We start from the raw sequence: 25,950 nt of genomic DNA, 5'->3' as shown, positions 1-25,950 counted from the left end.
TTTAGATTATAATCAGTCAGCATCATTAACTGGTGTATTTTAGTGGGTCTCTAAGGGTATGTCTATACTTCATTGTAAACCCAGGCTCAGATTCAGGTTTGAGCCCAAGCCCCCTTACTGTCCACACACACGCCTTTCTGACTTGGGTAAGCAAGTGTAACCATGTGCTTAATAGGGAGATAACTCTTTGAGAGACCCATTTTGGGGGAGGTAGGACTGAGCTGTGTCCGGGTCATTGTTGCTAGGCAGATTAAGCACTCCACATCCAGACGCTTCTGGCATTGGGTGTGATAGTTTTGGGTCTGCTCCAATAGGTTCCCTGTTGCTGGGGTCAGACTCCAGGAGGGCGAGCAGTCAGGGCACCTGCTTTGCAGAAGGCCATGTGTCCTGTGTGAGTTGGGAAAAGCTGAGCCCAGGAGCAAGAAGCAGGCTGTTGTCCCTAACTCTGAAGCATGTTGCAGCAGGTTAGTGATATTGTTAACCCTCTAACAGGGAAGCCTGGGCAATGCTAATTATAGCAAGGGGAAATTGGGAGGGACAAATAATTTCTTCTATTTTAATTGTATGCTTTGAATGTGGTTTTGATTTTAGCCAAACTGTTCTAGTTAAATTGTCTCAACTAGTCTGAGTCACCAGCTTTTCTTTAAATGTAGTAACGGGGAAAGAGACATTTCTATTTTGCTATTCTCAGTTTTGTATTTTCTGGTAACGTGTTTTTTTTCTTCAAATCTATACACTTAACTGAGTGGTTGGTTAATCAGTTAGCTGACTGGCTAGCAGTGATTTCAGCAGAGGAAGAGTCTGCATGGATTCCAACCGAAGATTCCTACAAGCAAGTGGAGTAAGAGGTTTTAGACTCAGCAGATTGTATACATTTGGTGATCAAAGACGCTAACTGAGACTTAGGTGAACAAAACCTAAGCTTTTGGGAACTTTCAGGTTCTTCTCACTGTATTTCTGTGGGGACTGAACTGTTCAGATTTTAATTTGTTTTCTTTATTCACATTTATGTATAAATGTGAAGGTAATGTCTGTGGATTATAAAATAGTCATGTCATGCTGTAAAAATTAGATTATTATTTGTTTCTTTATCATAAGATTTTATAAAGTTTTTTATTTAAATTTATTTCTTATTTCCTTTTGAGACTTAAATGGGGGGAGGAGGCTGACCCTATGCAATCCTTGCTGAAAATCCTTAGAGACTAAACTCTGGGTCTCCAGCTACTCTTCTAAGGGAGCTGGAAGGTTTTTTTTAGGCACTGGAGAAAGATAACGAAGTGAACTCTAGCCCACCCAAAGGTTACACAAGCACACAGGAGCAGGGTGTGGGTCAAAGGCCCAGTCCCACTGTGGCTCTGGTCCAAACCCTGTCATTTTGAAGTGTGGACGCAGCTCAAGCCATAGACCCAGGTCAGAAGATTTGCATAGTGCATTGTAGATGCGTTAGCATAGTTGAGAGATTCAGTTCCAGCAACTGTAAACCTGGGTTTACAATGCAGTGTGCATGCTCAACCGTAGACTTGGAAACCCCAAGTCCACAAGTGCAGGTTTCGCAGTGCAGTGTAGACATACACTAAGTCTTGTGAATTTTGAAAAAGAATCGCTCCCCTTTTGCCTGCTCACGTTTGGCTCCTTGAAAAGCTACCTCTTGCAGTGACCTTCACTCAGATGGAGAAGAGTGGTCATGTTCTCGCTAGACTTAATATAATCCAGGCATCTGCCAGAGAAGATTGCTGGAGAGCGATATGTAGCACTCCCTTATCCAGTGGTTGGACAAACGGTCTTTTTTCCCCACTGTATGTGAAAAAAACTTTTGGTTTTCAGTTTTCATAAAATTGCATTAGTCTAGATTCACACACATTGGTTTAAAATAAACATATTAGCTTTGGTTCAGATATACTTTTGTACATGTAAGCAGGGTCCTAATGAGTTCTCCCCTGATATCTAGTGGTGAACTGTGGAAAAAGACTTCAGAAGGTGATCTCGTTTGCATGGACACACCCACCCTGCCTAGGTGCTCAGCATGATCGGATTGCTTGCCCAAATGATCACTTGTGGCTGGTGTCAGATCCCCAGTCTCCTTGTTATTGGGGCAGGAGTACAAAAGGGTTGTTATCCTTGTTGTGAGAACCGAGAGCAGCAGAACTGTACCTGGCATACCCCAATGGAGGGACACTCACTCAACTGAACAGCACTCGCTAGGCAGGGGACTTGGGTTCCAAAATCCAATGAGTTGATACAGGGTGTGGGCCCTATTTAAGGGTCCTAAACACCATTTGATCCTTCCTCTCTCCATGGTATAATAAAAGAAGTAATTTAGATTCAAGTGAGAGTCTTGTTACACGCTGCAGAGCTGAAATCACTGATACCTAAGTCTACATATTATACCTACTTTCGGACAGTGTCTCTATTGCAAGACACTGCCCAGTATGCACCAGCAGTGAGGCTCCATCACTAACAGCTGAAATCACTGAGAGCTGTGTTACAAGGGGGGAGCAAAAGATGTCTTGGTGAGTGGCCAGTAGCATGGCTGGCGGAGAGCCAGGGCCAGAGCAGAGCCACGCAGAGGAGCAGCAGTCGGCCGTTGGGGTGATGAGCAAGTGCCCAAGCAATGAAACATGTAAGGTGCCTCCTTACCCCCACCTCCACACTGGGTGGAAAGTGAACTCTGCAGATGAACCTCTGAACTTTGGGGCTGCACTGGCCAAGGACAGCAGCTGTGAGTGGGATACAGAGAAGGGGTGGACACATTAAAGGGACTTTTGGGTTGCTGGACTTAAGAACCTGAGGGGAAAAGGACACTGCCCAACTTACTTGGGGGTGGGTCTTTTGCTCATGGTTTGTGTTTATGAACCCTAGTTGCGGTGTTTTCCCAAATTAATGCTGAGTTACTTCCATCCTTTTATTAAAAGCTTTTGCTACACCCAGACTCTGTGCTTGCGAGAGGGGAAGTATTGCCTCTTAGAGGCACCCAGGGGGTGGTGTGTAATTGTCCCAGGTCACTGGGTGGGGGCTTGAGCCAGTTTTGTGTTGTATTGTTGAAAAGGAACCCCTAGATACTGAACCTGGCCCTTGTTGCTGCTGGCTCCATCTGGCAGAAGGGTTACATACAGTTTTCTATTGAATGCTATGGTGAATATTCAGTGATCTCAGGCCAATGGAAAATTTTTCACTGGTCTAAAACAAATTAAAACCTAGCATAATTCATAACCATTCAGCAGCTATGCTTTGTGTGCATTACAGACAAGGCTGTGCCAATGGAGAAATCAGGAGCAACCATAGAAGTTCCACAGACAGCAAGGGAGAATTAGAGAGGGCCAGGGTGCCCTTAGTAGGAGCCAGAAGTGCATCAGAGAAGGCAAGGGAAATAGCTAGTAGAAGCTTCCCCACTCTGTCACAAACATTAATTTCACTTTTCTTGAGGGATCTCCAAAGTTTTAAGAGGACTGTAAGGGAGAGTGAGTGAATATAAGGTGTGAAGTCTCATTTTATGAAAAAGGCATCCTGAGCCAGTATGAATCTGTTGGTAAGTTTTCTCCCATAAAAAAAAGAAAGCATTGAGACTATATTCTACTGCCCAGATATTGTCATGCACAAAACCTCAGATAATTGATTTCTGGAAAATAACTTCTATAATAAATCTGAATTTCACATCAATATCCTCTTCAGTAAAAATTATGGAGTTGGTCCTAAAATCAATGGGAATTATAGTTGCCTAATAGATCCTCTGTACTTCTCAGGATACTGCCCTATATTTATACATTGAGAAGATAATAGGCCACATTCTGCTCTCAATTATACAGGTATTATATGACGCCAATAGTGTTACTGTGCATTTAGATCAGTGAAAATGAGGGAAGAATCTGATCCAAAGTGTTTTCTATTTCAGTGCAAGACAAAGGCAGAAGAAAATATGCCTTTCTGACTAATATAAGAGACCATTTGTTCACAAAACAATTACACTCAAAGGTCTAAAACAGGTCTGTCAACTTGCAGACATACAAGTTTCTTGCGGTTCTCATTTAAAACACTCATGTCATCCCATGCAACAATAGTAATGGATTGTTCATCTTTCCATATTGTAAGGCAGCTTTTTTTTTTAAATTTAGATTTTTTCATTAACATTTTAAAACAATAATTTACTTGTATCTTAAAAGTACAGAGTCAGATCCTGGTATCTGACCGAATTATACAGAGTGCACGGTGGCATAATGCTCACCTATGTACTCCCTCAGTCCTGGAGTTGATGTTAAAAACACCCTTTATTTCTTAGGGTGTTACTTTCAAATATAATATTTACCATAGATACTTACTCATTGTTGTGTACTTAAATTTGTCTTTTCAAATATTAAATCAATACAGTGTGCTTTGTCTAGAACATAACAAAATCAGCATATTATTAAGTAATGTGATCTTTGCTTCATTAAAATTGTTGTTTGTTATTTTCAAGGCAAAGATACCTAAAGACATACCGTAGATAGGCATCATCATCATCACCCCCTTTCTGCCTACAACTTGCTAGCAATAGGATTATTGCCTGGCTGCAGGAACAGGCCCTTTATCTGCAGCCATGCTTCTACGTGCACTCAACATTTATGTCCAAGTCTTTCAGGTAATTATGTTAGTGCCTATAGACCACATAACTGATGCCTTATAAATGCCAGATGCAAACACACACCTTGGATTACAAGTTCTATTACCTGGGAAAAAAGACAGCATCTGGTGCACATCAATACTTAAAATACATTCCTGTAAATAATTTTTCTGCAGAAAATCTATCATTGCCTCACATTTCCATTATCCTTAAATAAATCATTCAATTCTAGACTGATTCATCCCACTCAAGCAGAAAGATGGAGGGCACGGTTACCTGTAGTTCCCCATGTGTCTGTTTTCATGCTCTTCTTTGGAAATCTGTTTACGAACTTGTGCAAGTCTTTCTTTCTAGAAATCAAGTAAGAAAGAATTAAAACTGATTGAGTACGAGCCTTGGGAGGGAAGGAGGAGTAGCTTTGTAAAATTCCTTTATACCAGTTCTTCTCTTCTCCTCTCTAGCGTGTGGCGCTGTTTTTCCCAGTCAGAGGATCCTGGTGACAGTCTTTTCATTGAGCCTTGACCATAAAGTCTCTTTTGAGCCTCAGCTTTTTGTTGGGCTAAGTTTCTCCTTTTATCACTTGTCCTAAAATACAGATTACATTCAGATATGACTCAGTTAATCTGGAAAGTAATATCTTTTAATCAGGATTAGGAGAAGACTGCATTACATTGTTATAAACATAGCTGAATTCTTAGTTTTTTTTATAATGAAATCTTTTGTTCATATTTATCTGGCACAGTCACAGGATACTGTCCCAACATGCAATCAGGTCTGCACAGGTGTGGAACCCCCCAGTAATTTTAATGGGACTCCATGTAGGCAGACCGCTATAGCTGTACAGAATCCCACTAAAATCAATGGGGTACTGCACAGGCATAGGGGTCTGTCCTCCCAGATCCAATTCCAGGACAAGGGCCTAATGTATTAACCACTGTGTACAGGTTGTCATTTCATAGCACATTTGAGCTGAGAGATGCTTTGACTGTAAAAGAAAACCTCTGTTTTTTCCTGTCAAACACTTTATGCTATAAATCTTATAGATAAATAGATAAGATGAAAAAATAAATACTGCTTAAGAATGAATTCTTGTAGTATCAGTTTTTACGGCTATGATAACTCTGTGCTTTTAAGTGTACTGTACTGACTTTGTGCTACCACCCAATGTGCCACATTGACCTTAACTTAATTATTTTCTATTAGGTTTACAACTGAAAACTGCACCATTTCCTCCACTTTACCCCACCTCTGCATTCTGGTGTTAGTAGAAATGGATTGCAATTGTGGAGGCTGCTGCCGTCAGAACAAACTACCAAAGTGACAGTGAACCCATGCCAGCACTTACCATCCACACACTGAGACCCAAGTGAAAAATTATTAAAACAAGAATCAGGAATGGTAATCAATACTTTTTTTTTTATAATGCACACTAATGAGGAGTAAAGTTAACGTTGAGTCACGTACACATAGTAAAAATGGTAAATAAGAAAACTTTGCCATTCACACAATTTAAGACTGGTAACAAATTTTCCATCCTGCGCATATCCCATGATTTTCCCACATTCAATAGAAAAAAAAGGGCAGTAAACGTCACACTCCTATAAAAAAAAAAAAGTAGGGTGAGGATTAAAATGCAAGTTTACCTTATATTGAGAAGCTTTAGTGCATTTAGTAGAACACCTTTTTTTACATCATAGTCTATTTTTTGGTCAGTTCCAAAGCTTGGGGCTCGATTAATCTGAAAAATTGAAACAGAAAATATTTCAGTATATGAAATATACACACATTTGTCATAAAGACTTTTTTAAAAATTTACTGACATAAAAATAATTTGATTAATAAAATAAATGTTAGGAAGCCAATATCATGAAAACTGAAAGAGTGAACATTTGAAATGAAAGTTATCATTATACAGAAGAGATACCATTCAATCAGAATTAAAAGAAAAACCATGAAAAGTCATTAAAAATACGGTGGGAGAAGACTGGCTACTTTCTTCTTGGGAGGTCTCCCATCCAAGGATTTACCAGGCTGAATCTTTCTTAGATAATCTGATAGACTTGTCTCCTCTGGCAGCACGCAGGCCAAAGAGTTTTTGTTGTTCAGCTCCCTGATAGTACAAACACTTACACACATGGTTAACTTTAAGCATGTTGGTAGTCCATGCTTAAAATCAATCATATAGATAAATGTTGAAAGAAGAAGTGGAGCATTTAATTTCTGGGCCTCTGGGGGCAAGAACTCAAACCCTACTCACATACATCATATTACAGAAAACTGTCACTCGACAGGACAGATGCATTTTAAATAAGATTTTATGTATGTAAAATATTTAAAGTAAAACTACATTGATTAGATGTGTTTGGATAAGTTAAAGGTAAACACCAGGTAGTTTTATTAATTTTTCCAATAAGTTATCTATGTACTGCATGTCTAAATACCAGTGAAACTGTAGTTAGATATAGTGTAATTTTTGGGACTTCTGAAATGCTATTTTGGCCCAAATTTTTAAGTCACAATTGCATGCACCCATAGCACATAGAAATAGCCAGAGCCCGTGAGCCCACACACACACAGGATTGCACATGTGCAAATAGGGAACATGGCATGCAGAAGTTCATGCTGATTTTTGAAATTGTGGGCCTTCAAAATATCCCTGTATTGTTAACATTTTAGATTACAGCTGCAGCATTAACAGCAGCATTCCTGCAGTGAACGTGAGAAGTAATTACAGCACATTGTACTATTTAATATCTTATATCCTGTCATTTTACGAGAATAATGTAATACAAGTGAATAATATAGTTACACATGGATATATTTAATATGTTAATATATATTAACAGACATTATTATAAAAAGGATCTGTGCTATTCATCTAAGATAGAAAGGAAAATTCAATTACACCAAAAACTAACTCTTGATTTAAATGACCTTTTATTTCTTACAAAGTGGTGATATGGAAAAAAAAAAGGTTTGCAGCAAACCTGAACAAACATAACCATGTTAGTTGTGTTTTATGAAGAAGGTGGTTTTGTTATTATAAAACACACAGTGTAAAAAATGCTACCGTAAGATTTCTGTGGGTATGTTTTCACAGCATTTTGGACTGAGACTCCCAGCCCAGGACAAGAGATGGGGGCTAGTGGGGCTCACTCTAGCCCTCAAAAAATATCTGTATAGACAAAACTTAGGGAGGGGGTGGAAAATTGCTTCTTTGACTTTTTCTGACCACTGGATAGATATTCAGAAGCAGTCAACAACCCAAGAAGCCTCCAAAATTAAGAGACACAAGGTCAAAAGTCGAGAGACCAACTACTTGAGAAGTGCACTAGTCAGTTTGAAATGCACTGCTTAAAGTACAGTATCTTAATGCTACTATGAAATGTTGTATGGTGGCGAAACATGGGCGCTGACAAAGATAAAGGAGCAACAACTGCTTGTCACAGAGAGGGCAATGGAAAGAAGAATTCTGGGGATTTCTATCGACCACTGAGTCCCCAATGAAGCAATCAGACAGCAGACTGGAGTGTAGGATGTAGTTGTTGAAAGCAGGTACAGTAAAATGCGATGGGCCGGGCATCTAGGCTCACTGACAATCAATGGATTGCCAGTCTCGCAGTGGTACCCACGAGAACTGAAATGACCACTCTGCCAACTTCCAAAGAGATGGGAAGTTTTTACTGTGAAAAGGCAAGGCCGCACATGGAGAAGGAAGGCCAGGATAAGAGACGAATGGAAGAAGTTTTGTGATCGATGAAATCTATATGAGGGCTGAAGGACCGATCACTCAAGGTGATCAAGGTGACTATTAAATTCATTTTAACAAAAAGGAAACTTGTGAAACCTATTTACTGTAGTAAGGTTTTTTTTAGTTATAGATACACACACGATGGCTGTGACACAAACAACAGCTAACAAAAAGCAACCGTATGCAGCATTCAAATAATGTTTTAGAAAGAAGCAGTAAAGATGATCTGCAAAACCTTTTATTTAAAGATTCACACTAAGTGACAGAAGATTAGTACAGACTTCATAATTATAAACAGCTACATTAAAAAAAATTAAAGATTGGAAAATCATTTCCGTCTTCATTTATGCACCAAGTCCTGAAATCAGGCGGAGGGTTCTGGGTTTCCATTACAACGCTGATGCCATCTCAGATGCCTGCTGAACTGCCTGCTTTAGGGGTTTGAGATGTCACTCTAATTCCCTGACTTAGTACGAAAATGAAGAAGGAAATGATTTTTTTTTTGTATTATTCATTTTATCAGTTTATAGTTGAATACCTGATCTGTTACTGGTCTAGGATATTGCACCTATTTATTTTCATAAGTTTTGTTACTTTATGTAGTTGAGGGCTAGTCTACACTGGCCACGTTAAAGCGCTGCCACAGCAGCGCTTTAACATGGCTTGTATGGTCGCGGCAGAGAGCTCTCCCAGTGCTCTAAAAATACCCCCAGGAGGGGTGTAGCTCCCAGCACTGGTGCACGGCTCCCAGCACAGGAGCACGGCTCCCAGCACTGGTGCACTGTCCACACTGGCGCTTTACAGCGCTGAAACTTGCTGCAATCGGGGGTGTTTTTCACACCCCCGAGCGAGAAAGTTGCAGAGCTGTAAAGCGCCAGTGTAGACAACCCCTAAGATGCAAGAGGCCTGCTATAGTGATTTGTGAACAGACAGTTCAGATCTGCGGCTGACTGAAGTTTGGTGGCAGCAAAGGCAGGATGCCAAGTTCTTCCTCCAGCCTGGCCGCTACACTCAGCGCCACTTTGCTGATGGCTGGGCTTCTTTTCCCGTTTTACGCCAGAAACGGATTTGGAAGCCGCTCTCAATTTAGCTTCTACACGTGAATGTAACATTTCAGAGGCCCTGCTGTTTGCCTCATGATGTTGAGCACACAGAGGGGGAAAGGAGTGGAAACAGGAGCCTGAGGCTTGTTTTACACTAGTAACTTATGTCAATACAAGTACGTTGATTATCCACACCCCTGAGCAACATAGTTATACCAAACTAACCCCCAGTGTAAACAGTATTGTCGAAGGAAGGACTTCTCCCATTGCCATAGCTACTGCCTCTCAGGGTGGTGGAGCACCTACACTAATGGGATAAGCTCTCCCATTGGCATAGATAGCGTCTTTACTAAGTACTACGTCTGTACTGTAAGTATAGGCAAGTCCTGAGGAAGAAAACCTCCCTGCTTAAGTAGTACTTAAGCCTCTACCAATGAATTAACAGGCCTTTAGAACCCATGACAATATCTTTTCCAGGCTCCATCCAATAGCTGGCAAGAACAAACTAATACCAAGGCAGAGATTGCCAGGGAACCTAACCAGGCAGCGAAGTGGCTGAGCTCAGTTGGAATGAATTCTTCGCCAAGAGGGAACAGAGAAAGAGTTTGACAGACTCTGCATTTGGATGGATTGATGAGCCATTTGGCCACAAAAGCCCTTTTGGTCTACTTTGAACAAACCCTCTAACTAAAACTTTTATCCTGTTTTTCCTTCACCTTTCTTCCACCTGCCTAATCTGTGCTGGTATCTGCTTCTATTAGCACTTTTGTTGGTGGATCATTTATACAATAAATGTATTAGTGCTAATTTATAAATGGATTCATCCCACAAAGATACTAGCTTTGTCATACTCCAGATTTCCTGGGGCAGACCATCACCAAAACAGATTTGAACAATCAACATCCAAGCTAGTTTATAGTCACTTAGCACATGGGATAACACACAGAAGAGGAAAACTACTGGGTAAATAACAGATGCGTACACACACATTATTGCTTACAACAGTCCAGTATGTTGAGACATTGTGTAGATCAGGGGTCTCAAACACATGGCCTGTGGGCCACATGCAGCCTGCAGAGTTATTTCCTGTGGCCCGCCATAGGCACCGATTCCATTAGCAGCCAAGCTCTCCTTCCCCCAAGCCCCCCCCCCCCCCCCCAAGAACACCATGTCCCCGCTCCTCCGCCTACCTCCCAGCACTTCCCACCACCGAACAGCTGTTTGGCGGCACTTAGGACTTTCCAGGAGGGAGGGGAGACGAGCGGGGACACAGCGCGCTCAGGGGAGGAGGTGGAGAAGAGGCGGAGCTGGGGCCGGGATATGGGGAAGGGGTTGGAAAGGGCAGGGCCTCATGGACTAGATGAGCAGTCTGAGGTACGAAGTTGAGCATGCATGATTCTTTGTTGTGAGTAGTTGGGAAGAATGTTTGTTAAAAGTGGCAACGTATTTTGTATGAATAGTTACTTTAAAAAGTTCCTGCCATTACAGCTATGTTGATAGACAGTTAGTATAGATCATCATTGGTGTTACTGACCACATAATAAATATAAACACCTGTAACTATTCCTTAAAACCCCTCTTCGCATTATTGTTCTTAAAAAGTTAATATAGTATGCTATTAAAAGTCAATGTATTACTCTTCATTTTTGACTATACTTTTGTATCGTTCTATGAAAAGGTTTCAGTGATGCGGCCCTAGGGCCAATGTACTAGTATTCATGCGGCCCTCGTGGTGATTTGAGTTTGAAATCCCTGGTGTAGATTATATTTTTTATAATCTCACCCTCCTTTCCCCTGAAGAACTTGTTTAATATTCATGATTTTTTAGTTGCTCTGAATTTTAAACAGTTACTGAATTAATTATTTTATTCCAGTGAGAGTTTGTAAATCAGCCAGCTGAAGTCCTCAAACTTTGTTCCTACAATTAAAAGTTGCACAAATGTTGTGCATACATTTGCGCAAGTCAGGCATACACAGTTAGATGGTAGTTTTATTGCCATGCTTTTTATGTAATTTTATACTTGGTGTTAAATTTGAAAGAATGGCACAATTGCCAAATCTGTAATTCTTAGCATAAATAGCTATACAAGTTTATAGCTATTTATGCTATCTAAAGATCTTATCTATGTTTTCATTTGCAAGGGGATCTGATTTTATAAGATGAAAGGAATAGTTTTTAAACTTCTGGCTAATGCATAAAACACTAATTGTCTAGAAGTCAGTAAGTCAAATGAAACCATATCACCCACAAAATGAAAACACTGGGGTTAGGATTTAGCAACTGTGATGATATGTGATTAAAATAGGACCATGTAGATCATTGTTGCTACCAGAGTTACATAATTGCAACAAATCTTGTACAAAGTATGTCAAATAACTGGTCTATGGAAAGGTTATGATTTGCCAAATATGATTATGCTATTTGTATGAATGTATCATTTTTGTATCTGAAGTTATAACTATGTACCTGTATTTCAAATATTTGCTCCTGTGGTAACACCCACAAGGTATTTAGCCTGCACATCCTGAAGCAACTATTCAAGTGAAATGGCTCACTAAGGAAAACTTAACTCACAATGGACCATGGAAGACGTCCATCCACAACTGATGGACTTTCATGTGAACGTTCTGTTTAGAACATGGGTAATGGCCTCTGCTATGACTAAGCAAAGCATGTATGGACATGTGACTTGCCCAAGTGACTCCAAACCCCATCTTGCTACCTGTAATTTTACACAAACTAGAACAATGGATTTCCCTTCACTTGGCAGAAGATACAAAAGGCCCTGAAAGCATCTGCATTTTGCCTCTTTCTTTCTCAAACCTCTGGACTATGAATGTGTACTAATGAAGGGGTCTCAAACTCAATTTACCTTAGTAAACTAGCCACTGTCAGTCCTCAAATCCTCCCAGTGGGGCAATAATGTCACTGAAGATGGGTTCAGAAAAGAAAAAACGTTTTGAGTGTAGTTTTTATTTTGAATTTCTTAGAAATAATAAAACTGTCATACAACTTTATACAATTCTTTGCCTGCTAGAGAGTTTTTAGTGTTTTCTAGACACCTGGCAACACTTCAGTTGTGTCAGTTTGTTGATGTTTCGCCCTAGTGACTGAAAAGTTGAAACCTTCAGGATTGCAGCAAGGTGGCCATCAGATAGTTGTGTTCGGTATTTATATTCATTGTGGAAAAAAGTGACACTGCCTCCATGGCTGACTCTGCCCGGCAACTAATGATGCTGCCTCCATGGCTGAATCTCTATCCCTCTCCCCCAGCCAATGGGAGCGGCACCTGTTGCAGACATTGCTGGCAGTGTGTTTGCCTAGGTCTCTCCTCTGCGGGCCACAGTGGGGAGGTTCTTGGGCCCCCGCTGGCCTCCGGGCTGGGACTTGGAGACCTCTGTACTAAGGGGAGCATTCTAGCGAAGTGACTGAGGATCTTCCAATGATTTGGAAGCTGCCAGAGACTTAACAAGACAGCAGTTTATTCATTCCGTCTCTGCTACAAGCCTGATCCAACAAATTTGCAATTGTTGTATGTATTTAATTCCTTTAACCAATTTTAACGCTCACCTTTTTCTTTCTGTATAAATAAACCTTTAGGTGTTAGATACTAAAGATCTGACAACAGTGTTATTATTGACCTGGGTACGTGGCTGGTCCTTTGGGATCAGAAGAACCTTTGTTTGATGAAATTGGTTTTAAATAACCAAATTATTAAGTCTAGTGTCTGGTTATTGAATCCAAGACTGGAATACCTAAGGAGGCTGCAGTTTGGACTTCCCATTAGCCAGTGTGTTGAGACAGAAGTTAACTTTTGTGGCTGGTTTGGTATATCTCATGGAAGAATAACCACTAGTTTTGGGGGATGGGGGTGTCTACCCTTTTCCCCAGGAGCTTGTCCTGAATTTGGTATTCTCACTTATGACCTATGGGGCTTGGTGACAGCATCCTTGTCAAAAGATTCAACAGCAGACTCCTGCTCTCCTCTTCCTGGAGCCCATTACTGTGGAGCTGGCAGAGGGTCAAAACACGCAGCTCTCACAATGCTGAAGTCAGTGATATCCCTAAGGGAAAAGCCCCATAGGCCAATATATCTACATACCATTTTGGAGTGAGTGGGAGCAGGCCTCCCAGCCCAGGTTGCCAGACTTGGGGTAGCAGGCCTGAGTAAGAGCTCTGAAAGTAGCTGTGTAGACAGCACTTTGAAGTTGCGGCTCAGGCTCTGTAGCCTAGGGAAGCGGGTGGGCTTCAGAGCCTGAACTCCAGTTCAAGTCTCAACTTCAATGCCCTGTCTCATGCAGCTATTTGTAGAGTGCTTGGGCGAGCCCTGCTATCCCAGGTCTGTCACTCCAGGCTGGGAGGCTCCTCCTGCATTCTCCAAAATGCTTTGTAGACTCACCCATCAAACTTAATAGAGCTTAAAACCTATGTAAAGTGCTTTGCAAATCTATAGAATTGATTAGAGAATGATATCCTTTTTATAGCAGGGATTTCATTCTCCATTAAGTCCATAAGTTGGTATAAATATTTTAGACAGGACTTCATTCTGTATTAATGTGTGCTGAACTTTCCCCAAATAATGGCTTGAGTTTAAAAGTCATAAGAAAAAGACCAACCACCAAAAATATACTGTTATACTGTACTGGAAGGTGTTCGCAGCCACTGATGTACAGACAGACAATCACAGACCTCATTAAAGCGGATGGGCATGCTAACCACTCTTCTTTCAGGCTAAAGAGGGAGCAATTAAGCCACTTTCTGGTGTGACATAGCTGGAGATAATAGCAACTACCACCCAAGACCACTGGTCACATTGCAAAGCCTGAGCAGGGAAAGACACCATGTAGTTTGTGACTTTGTGGAGTTTCCCTGGGATTGGTTTAAATGCGGGGTTGGAGGACATGGGGGGGGGGGGAAAGAGTGTGAGTGAAAGCAAGCTTTTGACATGGTCTCCCACAGTATTCTTGTCAGCAAGTTAAAGGAGCATGGGCTGGATGAATGGACTATAAGGTGGATAGAAAGCTGGCTAGATTGTTGGTCTCAAAGGGTAGTGATCAATGGCTCCATGTCTAGTTGGCAGCCGGTATCAAGTGGAGTGTCCCAAGGGTCAGTTTTGTTCAATATCTTCAATAATGATCTGGAGGATGGTGTGGATTGCACCCTCAGCAAGTTTTCAGATGACACTAAACTGGGAGGAGAGGTAGATACGCTGGAGGGTAGGGATAGGATACAGAGGGACCTAGACAAATTAGAGGATTGGGCCAAAAGAAATCTGATGAGGTTCAACAAGGACAAGTGCAGAGTCCTGCACTTAGGACAGAAGAATCCCATGCACTCTACAGACTAGGGACCGAATGGCTAGGCAGCAGTTCTGAGGAAAAGGACCTAGGGGTGACAGTGGATGAGAAGCTGGATATGAGTCAGCAGTGTGCCCTTGTTGCCAAGGCAGTCAATGGATTTTGGGATGTATAAGTAGGGCATTGCCAGCAGATTGAGGGACATGATCATTCCCCTCTATTAGACATTGGTGAGGCCTCAGCTGGGGTACTGTGTCCAGTTTTGGGCCCCACACTACAAGAAGGATGTGGATAAATTGGAGAGAGTCCAGCGAAGGGCAACAAAAATGATTAGGGGTCTGGAACACATGACTTATGAGGAGAGGCTGAGGGAACTGGGATTGTTTAGTCTGCGGAAGAGAAGAATGGCGGGGGGAGAGATTTGATAGCTGCTTTCAACTACCTGAGAGGTGGTTCCAAAGAGGATGGTTCTAGACTATTCTCAGTGGTAGAAGAGGACAGGACAAGGAGTAATGGTCTCAAGTTGCAGTGGGGGAGGTTTAGGTTGGATATTAGGAAAAACTTTTTCACTCGGAGGGTGGTGAAACACTGGAATGCGTTACCTAGGGAAGTGGTAGAATCTCCTTCCTTAGAAGTTTTTAAGGTCAGGCTTGACAAAGCCCTGGCTGGGATGATTTAGTTGGGGATTGGTCCTGCTTTGAGCAGGGGGTTGGACTAGATGACCTCCTGAGGTCTCTTCCAACTCTGATATTCTCAGATTCTATGAGTGTTTAAAAAAAAAAGAGAGAAGGAGAAAGCTAGCAAAACCAAAGAGAAATATTTGTGAGAAGAAGTGTCCCTCAGAGGGAGCAAATAGGACAAATGGCCTGATTTTGGTATCAAAGAACTTGATCATATTCTCTTCTTATTAGACACAATCAGGCCAGGTCCCAAATATTGGTGGTGAACTGCTCAGGCCAACGGGCAACAATAATTCTAAATTAATTTTTTAAAAAATCCCCAAACATTCATCATGTAATTGAAATGCTGACATTTCTCAGGCTGTTTCCAGAGGATTAACCTGAGTAATAGATTAGTGGCCTGCTGCATTCACTAGCTCATCATTCATGCTCATGGTTTATGCCTCTATTGCCATTGCTTCATTAACTATTATGGAGGTGCTGAGCACAACATCACAGGTAAGTTTGCATTGAAAAGGACAGTTATGTGGACTGTCCTCCATGAATTTTAGAAGTGGAACAAAAATACTTCTTTCCCAAACTCACAACTCTTACTAAAGGACTCCTGATGAGATTGAAAAGAACATTAAATGGATCAGTGAATATTTTAAGTTAGAGGCATTTAAAAATTGCCCATTTTTCAGATTCCATACTGGTTTTACAATAATTTTCTGGGGTGGGGGAAAAGGGTTTAAAATCCCTCTAGCTGAACATTGACAAATTTACAAAACCTCAAAATGCCCATATTTAGAGAGTTATTGATAACAGGCTGGTGATAAAATATATTTTATGCTCTTTGGCAATCATGCCTCATTACTCAGCATAACTGTTCTTATTTTGATCACAAGAAGCCCTTTATGGTTGGAAAATATGCATTTTATAGAACCAGAACAAGATGCTGCAGCAGGGCCCTATGCTATCAGGCTCCCGGCTGGAGCCCAGCCATTTTCTCATATAAATGTGAGGTTTTTACCTTACTAGCAATGCGTTACAGCTGTAAAAAAGGTTCAAAAATTTGACAGTACCTTAAGGGGGTTTTTTGGTGGGTGTCCATATGTTCAATGTCTCAACTCTGCCATTATGCTCCAAAAAAGCCATGTAAATTCCAGCATAAATAATGCATTACCCTAGGACTAAGATTGTTTAAATCCATTCTTCAATAATAGAACACATTAAAATACAGGAAATCCCAAGTTAAGAGTTTTCCATAAACTCTGGAAACCATTTATGTTCCTTACACAATATATCAATTATCTGTATTTTTAAAAAGCATAAATAAGAAGTGAAAACCTGCAACAATGCATTCTAAAGTTTAGGATTTTGTGTTTCATTAGTACTTGTTTTTCACAAATTGGATGGAATTTACACCAAGTTAATGCATTTTTATGTTGGAATATAAAGCAGAGGTTCTCTTGAGCTCACAAACTACAGAAGCCATGGGGAAATACAGCTTTCTGTTAATATTTTTGCTAAACATGCATGAGTATGTTATACCTGCCCACTGCACAATTCTGCTGGGATTGTACTAGTTTTTCTGGGCTAACACAGAATACTTTGCATCACAGATCGCTCCCATACAGCGACAAAGTCTCAGCATCCATGTTTATTCACTTCCAATGGCTGGCTTCAGTATCACAGAAGCCCACTGGCAATGGCTGCAGTGCCCCTTTTAAGAGCTGAAGAGGAGAGAAGCAAAGCAACAGCCTAATTACCTCTTCCCTCCAATGGGACCAATTTCTAAGGCACCTTCCCATGAATTTTCTTTCTGTCCAACAGCACCCCAGAAGAGTTGTACAGGAGCAACGAGAGCCTGGCCCTGCCCATCTTCTCAGATTAGCAGCACAAGGGAGGAAGAACCAACAGGTAACAGTAAACATCATAATCCTGTTCGGGGTGTTGCTGTGTGCAAAGGGCTAGGTGAGGGGACAACATACTGCTCTTCCACTTGCCCACTCACCTGGACATGGCAGGAAAGCTTGCTGGCCTGTGCTTCAGTGAAGAGCAAACCCAACCATCCGTTTCACAGTGTAATAGCAACATGCTGAAGTATGGATTGGCATGGTTCTCTGCGTGTGTATTTTAAAACATGCTTTCTTGATTGCAAGAAATCAAATATTTGAGGTTTTTATACTTTCAGGGGGAGAAAGCCTTATGGTCCCCCTTTGAAGTATTTCCTTAATGTAGCCATCTCCCCCCAGAAATGCTTGCTCCCTAGTGTTACTTGCTAAGAAGTTCCAAACTCAACCTACAAACTGCTTTGTACCTTTAAATCCCCCTTAACTTCTGTGGAAGTTGAGAGCAATCTGCATATTGCAGGGAGCAGTCAAGTATCCTACAAGATCACTCTTCAAATGCTCTCTCAAATGTTGGAGTGTAATATATGGCAACAGACAAAGCTGATGTACGGTTCATGCCCAAAAGAGAATTTCTTTCTAAATTATACCAGTATATCAATAGATCATGAAGTATATTGTAATATTTATCCTTTTCTGCAAAAGGGATTGGTTCAAATACATCAGGGAGAGAATCTGAAAAAGATGTTCCTGATTGTCATCCTCTAGGTGGCGCAATGTAGCTTGCTTTAAAGCAGTCTGAAGGAGTCAGCACTCTTCCACATGCAATTTTTGTGAATTTTGCAAAGCTCACATTAGTCAAGTTTAGACAGGAGGCTGTGATTTCTGTTTATTTTTAGACTAATGAATGCTGGGAAGATATTCCTGATTAGACATTGCTGCTCAAGAATATTTCTAATAACTAATGGGGGATGAAATGGAGACGATCTTAGTGTATCGCTTAATTTGAGTTTTGTAGGTTTAAAGATCCTTTTAAAGTTACATTTAAAATAGTGTTCATGACTGAATCTATGTTTATCTTCATGTAGACCTAACCAGAAATGAAGGTATATTTGTCTATGTTCACAGAAGTGAACCAACTAGACAAGCCATGAATAAGGGGACTCAGAAAATCTGCATTCTATTCCTGGCTCTGCCACTGACCAGCTGTGGGACCCTAGACAAATCACCTCTTTCCCCTTATACCTTTTATCTGTCTTGTCTACCAGGGATTCTCAAACTTCTTTGCACCGTGACTCCCTTTGACAACAAAAATTACTTCACGACCCTTGGAAGGGGGAACCAAAGCCTGAGCCTGCCTGATCCTTACTGCCCCGGGTGTGGGGGGCCCCAAACCTGAAGCTCAAGGGCTTCCGCCCCAGCAGGGGGCCTGTAACATGAGCCACGCTGCCCAGGGCTGAAGCCCTTGGGCTCTGGCTTTGGCCCTGGGCAGTGGGGCTTGGGCTTCAGCCCCGGGCCTGAGCAAGTCTCAGCCAGCCCCGGCGACCACATTCAAAGTGGGTCACAACCCACTTTGACACACTGTTTGAGAACTGCTGCTTAGACTATAAGATCCTCAAAGGCCTTTAGGCACTAACACCCTTGACTTCAATAGGAGTTTGGTGTCTAATACCTTTGAAGATCTGGCCTAAGTTCTCAGGGCCCAGGAACGTCTCCTACTGTATTTAGGAACAGTGCCTAGCACAATGGGCCCCCAATATTCCTTGGGACCTCCAAATGCAACTAAATAATCACTACCATACATGGCATATGGCTAGAATATATTTCTGATTGTACATCAGCTGTATCCTTTCTACCTTGTGTATCTCTCTACTGTTGAGAATACTGCTTTTTTATTTTAAGAGCCAAGTGTATTTTGTTATTTAAAAGAATTAAGTTAAGCAAAGCAGTTTTTAGTAAGTATTTTGCTGGACCGTACAGAGTATCTTCATCTATCAGTGCCCAAGATTTTCTACAATACTTGCATACCTTTTGTCATTTGTTTCTGTTTAACCATTTGAAGTATAATTCTACTTTGAAAAGTCACTATACAAAAGTGGCACCTTGTTACTTACAGGTCTGCGCTCAGACTCCAATTCAGCAAGTTACTTAAGCATGTCCCTAGCTTTAAGAACATGAGTAATCCCCCTGATTTAGATGCTTAAAGTTAAGCACATTTTAAGCACCTTGTTGAACTATGGTCCCTGTGTATTAAGGATCTGACTTGGTAACTTTAGTCATTAAAGTTTATTACTTTTCACTCCCATTAGCTCTGCAGAGCCATTACAGCAGAGAAAAGATTAGAAGGAATAGAATCCATCTACTACATCTTCAACAGAATTTGTTCAATGAATTCTAATCAGTTACCCGTCCAAATCTCCTGACAGCAATAGAGTTGCAAAATCTTTATTAAGAGCATAATTTGAAGGTAATGAAGGAAAGGCATCCCTATGCCAGCATTAGCAAGAGTGCAGGGTACTTAGGGGCTCACCTTTAGCACAGGTTACGGTTAGGTCAGGGCTGCCTTAAGATGTGCTCTAACTGCAATGCATCCTATAGACCATTGTGGAGGTGCAGAATCCCAGAGACTACACCACTCCTTCATGCCAATCAGAAGGCCCCCTGTGATAGGAGAACCAGAATCCCAGGAACCTATGCAGCTGCTTTGTAGCCCCTTTTTTCTGGTGCAGCTGGCTGCAGGGCAAACATGAATCGGACCCACTAGGGCAGCATAAGTGTAACTAAGGGAAAGATTTAAAGATGAGCTGGAAGATGACCCAGCTTATTCCTCCAACCCCAAAAATCAGTTGGCAGGGCTCACAAAAACCAAAAACCTCTAGCCTTGTAAATTCAGCACACTGCATATGGAAATCATTGAGGCACAAAACACCTGGATCCCCATCATGCCACTTCAGCCACTTTTGTGAAGAGAACTGCATGCTCTGTTCCTTATTTGAAATGAAGGTAATGAATAGCATGAGGTGAATTGAGCTCCCATAATTCAACTATTTGCCTTTCCAGAGCACCAAGGAAGAAACTAAGTGCATAAAAACAGTTACTAACCTGTTCTGTAAACTTGTTCAAGGTGTGTTGCACATATCCAGTCCACTTCAGGTGTGTGCATGTTTCCAGTGGGTCATAGTCTGAGATTTTTCCCTTAGTGGTACCTATCAGGGCAGCACATCCTCCCTCAGCTACTTTCTCCTCCTGCATGGTGATGTGAAGAGCATGGCCACTCCAGACCCACCTCAATTCCTTCTTACCTGACAGACTAACTGTAATGCATCCTATAGACCATTGCGGTGGGTGCAGAATCCCAGAGGCTAGGAGGAGAAGGAAGTTGGGTCACGGCATGGAGGTGCGCAACACAACTTGAACAACAGGTATAGAACAGGCTAGTAAACATTTTTTCCTTCTTTGAAGGACTGCACAGTGTCACAGGGCTGTCCCTTTAAGGGAGTCAGTACCCAGCCTGCCTGTGACAGACTATACTGAAGGGAATGAGCAAACCCAGATCCACCAGGGGATAATTAACTGCTTAAGTAGATGGAAGGCTGTTAATTAAAGTAACACACACCTCAGTCTAATAGGTCTAAAGGGCTGGAGAGCTCAGTTAAAGGAAAGCTCCAGAGGAGGGGAGTTCCTATGGAGCCTGAACTAGGCAAAAAGTTCTCCACTGCAGGAGTCCTGGGAAAGACCCTAAACAATCAAGGAAAAAACTGCAGAAGCTCCCTGGGCTGTGGAGAAACCCAAGGCCTTATAGCAGAAGCAGCTGCTGCTGGGACCTAGAAACATTTGCTTTGGGACTTACGAGTTTTATCTGGCCTCTGAGGTAGGAGCCTTTAAATGCCTGTAGAAGAGGCTGTATTAAAGGGAGATATACTCCTGTAGTGTGTGTCTTCTCCTTGACCAGGTTGTTTAAGTGACCTCATTACCACCTCATTAAGGAGGGGCAACTGAGGCAGGCCACTGCATAGCCACACTCAGCTACAAGGAGTGCTCAGGAGGAGACAGTGTACGTTCCATACATACGTCCACGCTACTTCAGGTGACTCACAAGCAGTTCAAGCCAGGGGCTCAGGAAAGGGTGAGGATATGGAAGGAAGAGCATGCCCCATTGGTTATAGCATTGGGCCACAACTGCTCCAAGCACCCATGTCTCTGGAAATCTGCTGAGTACCAGTAACAGAATTCCCTCAATGGGAAGGATGGTACTGACATCTATTCTGGGAGAAAAGGGCATAAAAACCAACCTTAGACTCTGGGAGGACCCTGAGTTGCCTGACCATGGTGGTGCTGTGCCAGGTAGTGCTGAAGTTCAGGGACATCTCTCTGGAGATGTTAGGGTGACCAGACAGCAAGTGTAAAAATTGGGATGGGGGGCGGTAACAGGCATCTATGTAAGACAAAATGAATGCTGGGAAGATATGTAGGGATAGTCCCCAAATACTGGGACCCTCCCTACAAAATGGGGACATCTGGTCACCCTAGGAGACGTTGACACCAGGATCAGCATACTGGGTTTACCCCTGCACTTCACCAGAGAGAAAGCACTGGACACACCAAAGATCTAGCTCCTCCCCCAGTACCAAGGGCTGATCTCGTCTTTGAGGTAAGTTCAAGTATTGGTCTGAGGATCCAGGCTTGTCTCCCTGATCAGAGTCTGGCACTGAGGGGCAGAGTAGGTACTGTGCTGCTCCATAGGCCTCCAGCATTGTTGGTATGGGGTGATTTTTTTTTGGTGCTGCTGTTGCCTTAAAGGAGTTGGCACCATAGCAGACAGACATCAGTCTCACCAGGCCAGGCACCAGTGCCATAATAGATGACCCTTGATGAGAAGTCAGTACCAAGGAGTGTCTCTTCCCGGAGGATGCTCTACCCGGTCCTTCTTATTTTTGTTTACTGGTGGACAGTACTAGGGACCTTGATCTTTGAGCAGACACAAAGATTCAGCTCCTTCCATAAATGATCTGATCTTCTGTGCTTCTTTCTTGGCCCCAGAAAAGCGGGATCAGTGCTGACATCCAGAAGCAATGTTCCAAAGGGCACTCCTCACCGATGCAAAAGTACACAGTGTCTGCCCCAAGAGGGAAGGCTTAGACAACTGATCGTAGGTGGTAAAAAGGAACCGAGGTGGGGGTTGGGGAGGCTACGTGATTTCTACCATCATGAAGCAGCGGTGGCTGAAGTACAGCCCTAATGGGTAAAGGGGAAAGTCTCAGATTCTTATGCACTGGGCATGGAAGGGACATGTACAGTCACTTGAAGAGGAACTCATTTTTCCATTTCAAAACAATCACAGAAATGCCAGACCATCCAGAATTTCCACAGGTATTTACGGTCCTCTTCTTCATTCAGATAGCTTCCAACAATTTGCTTTTAAAAGCATACCTAAATTTTCTAGGTCTTTTAGAGATTGTATTTTCTACCTTTTGGTACATGTAAAGAATGTTGATGCTTCATTTCATAGTAGATTGAGTTCTCTCTTTTTTAAAAGAGCACTAGTGAACCTAAAACCCACTCTGTTTTGGTTCATAGGCCCTCAGGATTAGAACAAAGCCAGAAACAATCCTCTGCTCAGTATGCATTGTTAAGACAGCAGGATATCCACATTTACAACACACTTGCCCTCTGAAGTGGAGTGCCTCAGAGAGAGTGGGATTTATATGAATGTCAGTATCTTGCCTACTCTCAAAACAGAAAGACACCAGAAAGCCCAGCATGATGTGCATGGATAACAATTACCATTGAGACGACAGCTAAACTTGGCTCCTGGAGTGCAATTCCCTTGCACAAGTTTGTCTATACAAGCTAACTCTCATTGAGCTAGCATACTAAAAATAGTAGTGTAGCCATGGTAGCACAGGCAGCTGTGAGCAGTAGCATGGGCTAGCTGCCCCAAATACAGCCCACCTGGATCCGATGTGTACATACTCAGGGCAACTAGCCTATGCTGCTGCTCTCCATGCTAATGAGGCTACACTATTTTTTAGCATGCTAGCTCAAGTATGTCTAGGCAAGCTGGAAATCACATCCCTAGCTCCAAGTGTAGATGTAGCCTCAGAAACCACGGATTTGAGTTTGTTTTTGTAAGCTTGCACAGCATTAACTTTGCTATTTAAATCTATGTTTTAGGGCACCTATTTGAATAATCAAAGGTAATTTTGCAGGGCTGACTATTGAAAAAATCCAGAGTCAATTGTTCAGAGATGAGGTTGTAAGAAGAATCGCAGTCCCAAACACCTCAATTCCTCCTGCTCACTGGATCCCTCTGGCAGGCTTGGGAGCCATGTGGAAAGCAGAAGTACATCAGCACCACAGGACCTATGTCATCCCCAAAAGGGAGATCCAGAGAGCGTCCTGGGGATTGGCAACATAGGAGCCCTCTCAGAGCCAAGACTGTAGATTTGCCCCCATATTCCCTGAATTTGGGTTAATGTTTCCTCTTTCCTGGTAAGACCCCGGGACCGCCATCACAAAGGCCCTGTCTTACTCTCTGCCTCCTCAAAGCCTTATGCTTGATGCCAGAGGAGAGGCAAGCTGAGGTGTCCCCAAATGTTCGGCCCAATCAAGACCAGCAGTGAAAGGGGCATACAGAGACAGGTCTCCCCAAGACAGAAACGATCACAATAGTTTTCTTGTAATAATGTGTGCAGCTGCCTTTGTAAAATAAACCGCATAAGCCAAGGAAACATGTAGAGGCTGCATCCCTCATCACAATGCCATCTTGGCAGCACTCCCAATACACTGGGAAATCTCATGGTCTTGCGAGGTTTGTGCTTGTCCCCAGTGCTACAGTGTGATTTGCTCCTTTTAAGGAGTTCTTGGCAGGAGGAAAATGGGTGGAAAGGGACAAGAGTGTGAATCTGGAGAAGGAACCAAAATTATTATAGAAGGATAAAGGCAGCAGTAGATGTTGACTTGAGAGTACCGCAAGCAAACAGCTGAACAAGCAGAGTGAGTGTTCACAAAGGAGGTGTGGATGTGAAGTATGATGTTTGTATCTACTGCAAAGAGTGAACCTACATTAAATTAGCTCAATGTGTCTGGCAAACAAGATTTAAGGTTAGTCATGTCTCTTTCCTCTAGCAAAATGGGAAAGAACTGAAACTAAATATGAAAATGTGATAAAATAAAGAGTATACGACTCCCCGTGCCCATATGTAATACTGCTCCAATAATCCCAGCACCACGGCAGTGTTTCTTAATACCACCTGTAATAGAGCCAGACTCACCGGGCAGTGCCTCCTGCTGATTGTCCTTGGGAATTAGCTTTTCAGCCTCTGGAGCACCCTCTGCCGTCTGGTGACCCGCCTTACCGTCGGCTCCGGTGCCTCCTCCCACTGGGGTGCTGCCCCCTGGCAGTAAACCCCCAACAATTCCTGATGGTCTTCCCTCCCCGGGGAACCCCCACCCACTACCCCCACCTCGCCTCAGTCTTGGCTACTGCCAGTCATCGCTTAGCCCCGCTCCCCAGGGCAGACTGCAGTGTATCAGCCACTCATCACAGACAAGAGGGTTTGGACCTGTTGCCTCTGTCTACCCGTGGGCTGCCCCCTTGCAACCCCAGTACCTAATAGGCCCTAATCTAGGCCTTGTAGCCTGGGGGTTTCCAGGCCAGAGCTCCCCTGCTCCCAAGGCCTTTCCACCTCAGCCTGCTCCAATCTCGGTATTCCCTCATGTCCCTGCAACCAGCCCCTTCCCTCTCTGAATGCAGAGAGACTCTAAGCTTCAGTCTAGCAGCTCCTTTATAGTCCCAGCTGCGGCCTGATTGGGGCATGGCCCAGCTGCGGTCATTTCCCCAATCAGCCTAACTTTTCTTGCCCTCAGCCCTGGCTCTCTCTCAGGGCTGGCTTTGAAGCCCCACCAGGCAGGAGCAAGTAACCACCTCGCCAGACATCCCATATGTGCACACCCCACACACAGAACCCAGGAGCGGTGTGATTCTAGCCTTACAACTATTATCATAGGTGGCAGCCTCCAGAACCCTCATCTTCACATTCTCCTGCATTTGATAGCAGGCTAGGATGATGGAAATTGCATATATGTTACTAGTGCTTAGGAGCTGGTGACTTGTATGAACATAGACATTTCCATTTCTAAAATGCAGATACAGCATTGTATGTCATGTGCTGTTTCTGGTCAAGGCATCAATGCCAGCAAATTAGTCTCTCTACAGGGAAGAGAGGGAAGGAACATGTGTTTTTCTAATTAAAGTTATGCCAAACCCTTGTGAGAAATATGCCTGCTAAACTACTCAATGACAGTCAATGGTTGGAGAATAAGGCTATAATTTGGCATATTAATTATGGATGTTTTGCTCATCAATACCATCATCATCGTGTTTTACTGTCAGTAGACAAACTTTTAAAAAATGCTTTGTTTATTCCTCAAGCTATACAAGCACTGCAAGCAGTTGCCATAATGACATCACCCAGTTGGTTTGAAAAAGACAAAGCCCCAAACATGCATTAACAGTAAATTTAAAAAGAGTCCAGTAAAAGGAAAACAAAAACACACACACACACACACCTGCTTCTGAGACATGTTACCTACTATTTTTACAAGTAACATTATTGTAGAAGAGAGATTAGAGGAAGAAACTAAGTTTGTTCACTTGACAGCACTCTTTATATAGTCAGTTTCACAGTTTCCCCACTTCAATCAGTCAAACAGCTTCATCTGTTGTTTATGTGGGTCTTTCATGAAGGGA

The 25,950-nt window shown here is 42.6% G+C and overlaps 1 protein-coding gene across 1 annotated transcript in view; it reads right to left on the bottom strand.

Annotated features, from left to right (window-relative positions):
* TTLL7 (tubulin tyrosine ligase like 7) overlaps positions 1 to 25,950 on the bottom strand; it is a 73,236-nt gene that overhangs the window by 30,352 nt on the left and 16,934 nt on the right. The window contains 3 exon segments of the mRNA XM_077825366.1: positions 4,871 to 4,944; positions 5,032 to 5,179; positions 6,238 to 6,332. Of these exon segments, the coding sequence (XP_077681492.1) occupies positions 4,871 to 4,944; positions 5,032 to 5,179; positions 6,238 to 6,332 (317 nt within the window).

Source organism: Eretmochelys imbricata, chromosome 8 (assembly GCF_965152235.1).
Source record: "Eretmochelys imbricata isolate rEreImb1 chromosome 8, rEreImb1.hap1, whole genome shotgun sequence".
In the NCBI taxonomy this organism is placed as follows: Eukaryota; Metazoa; Chordata; order Testudines; family Cheloniidae; genus Eretmochelys; species Eretmochelys imbricata.
This window is presented reverse-complemented; position numbering and strand designations above follow the sequence as displayed.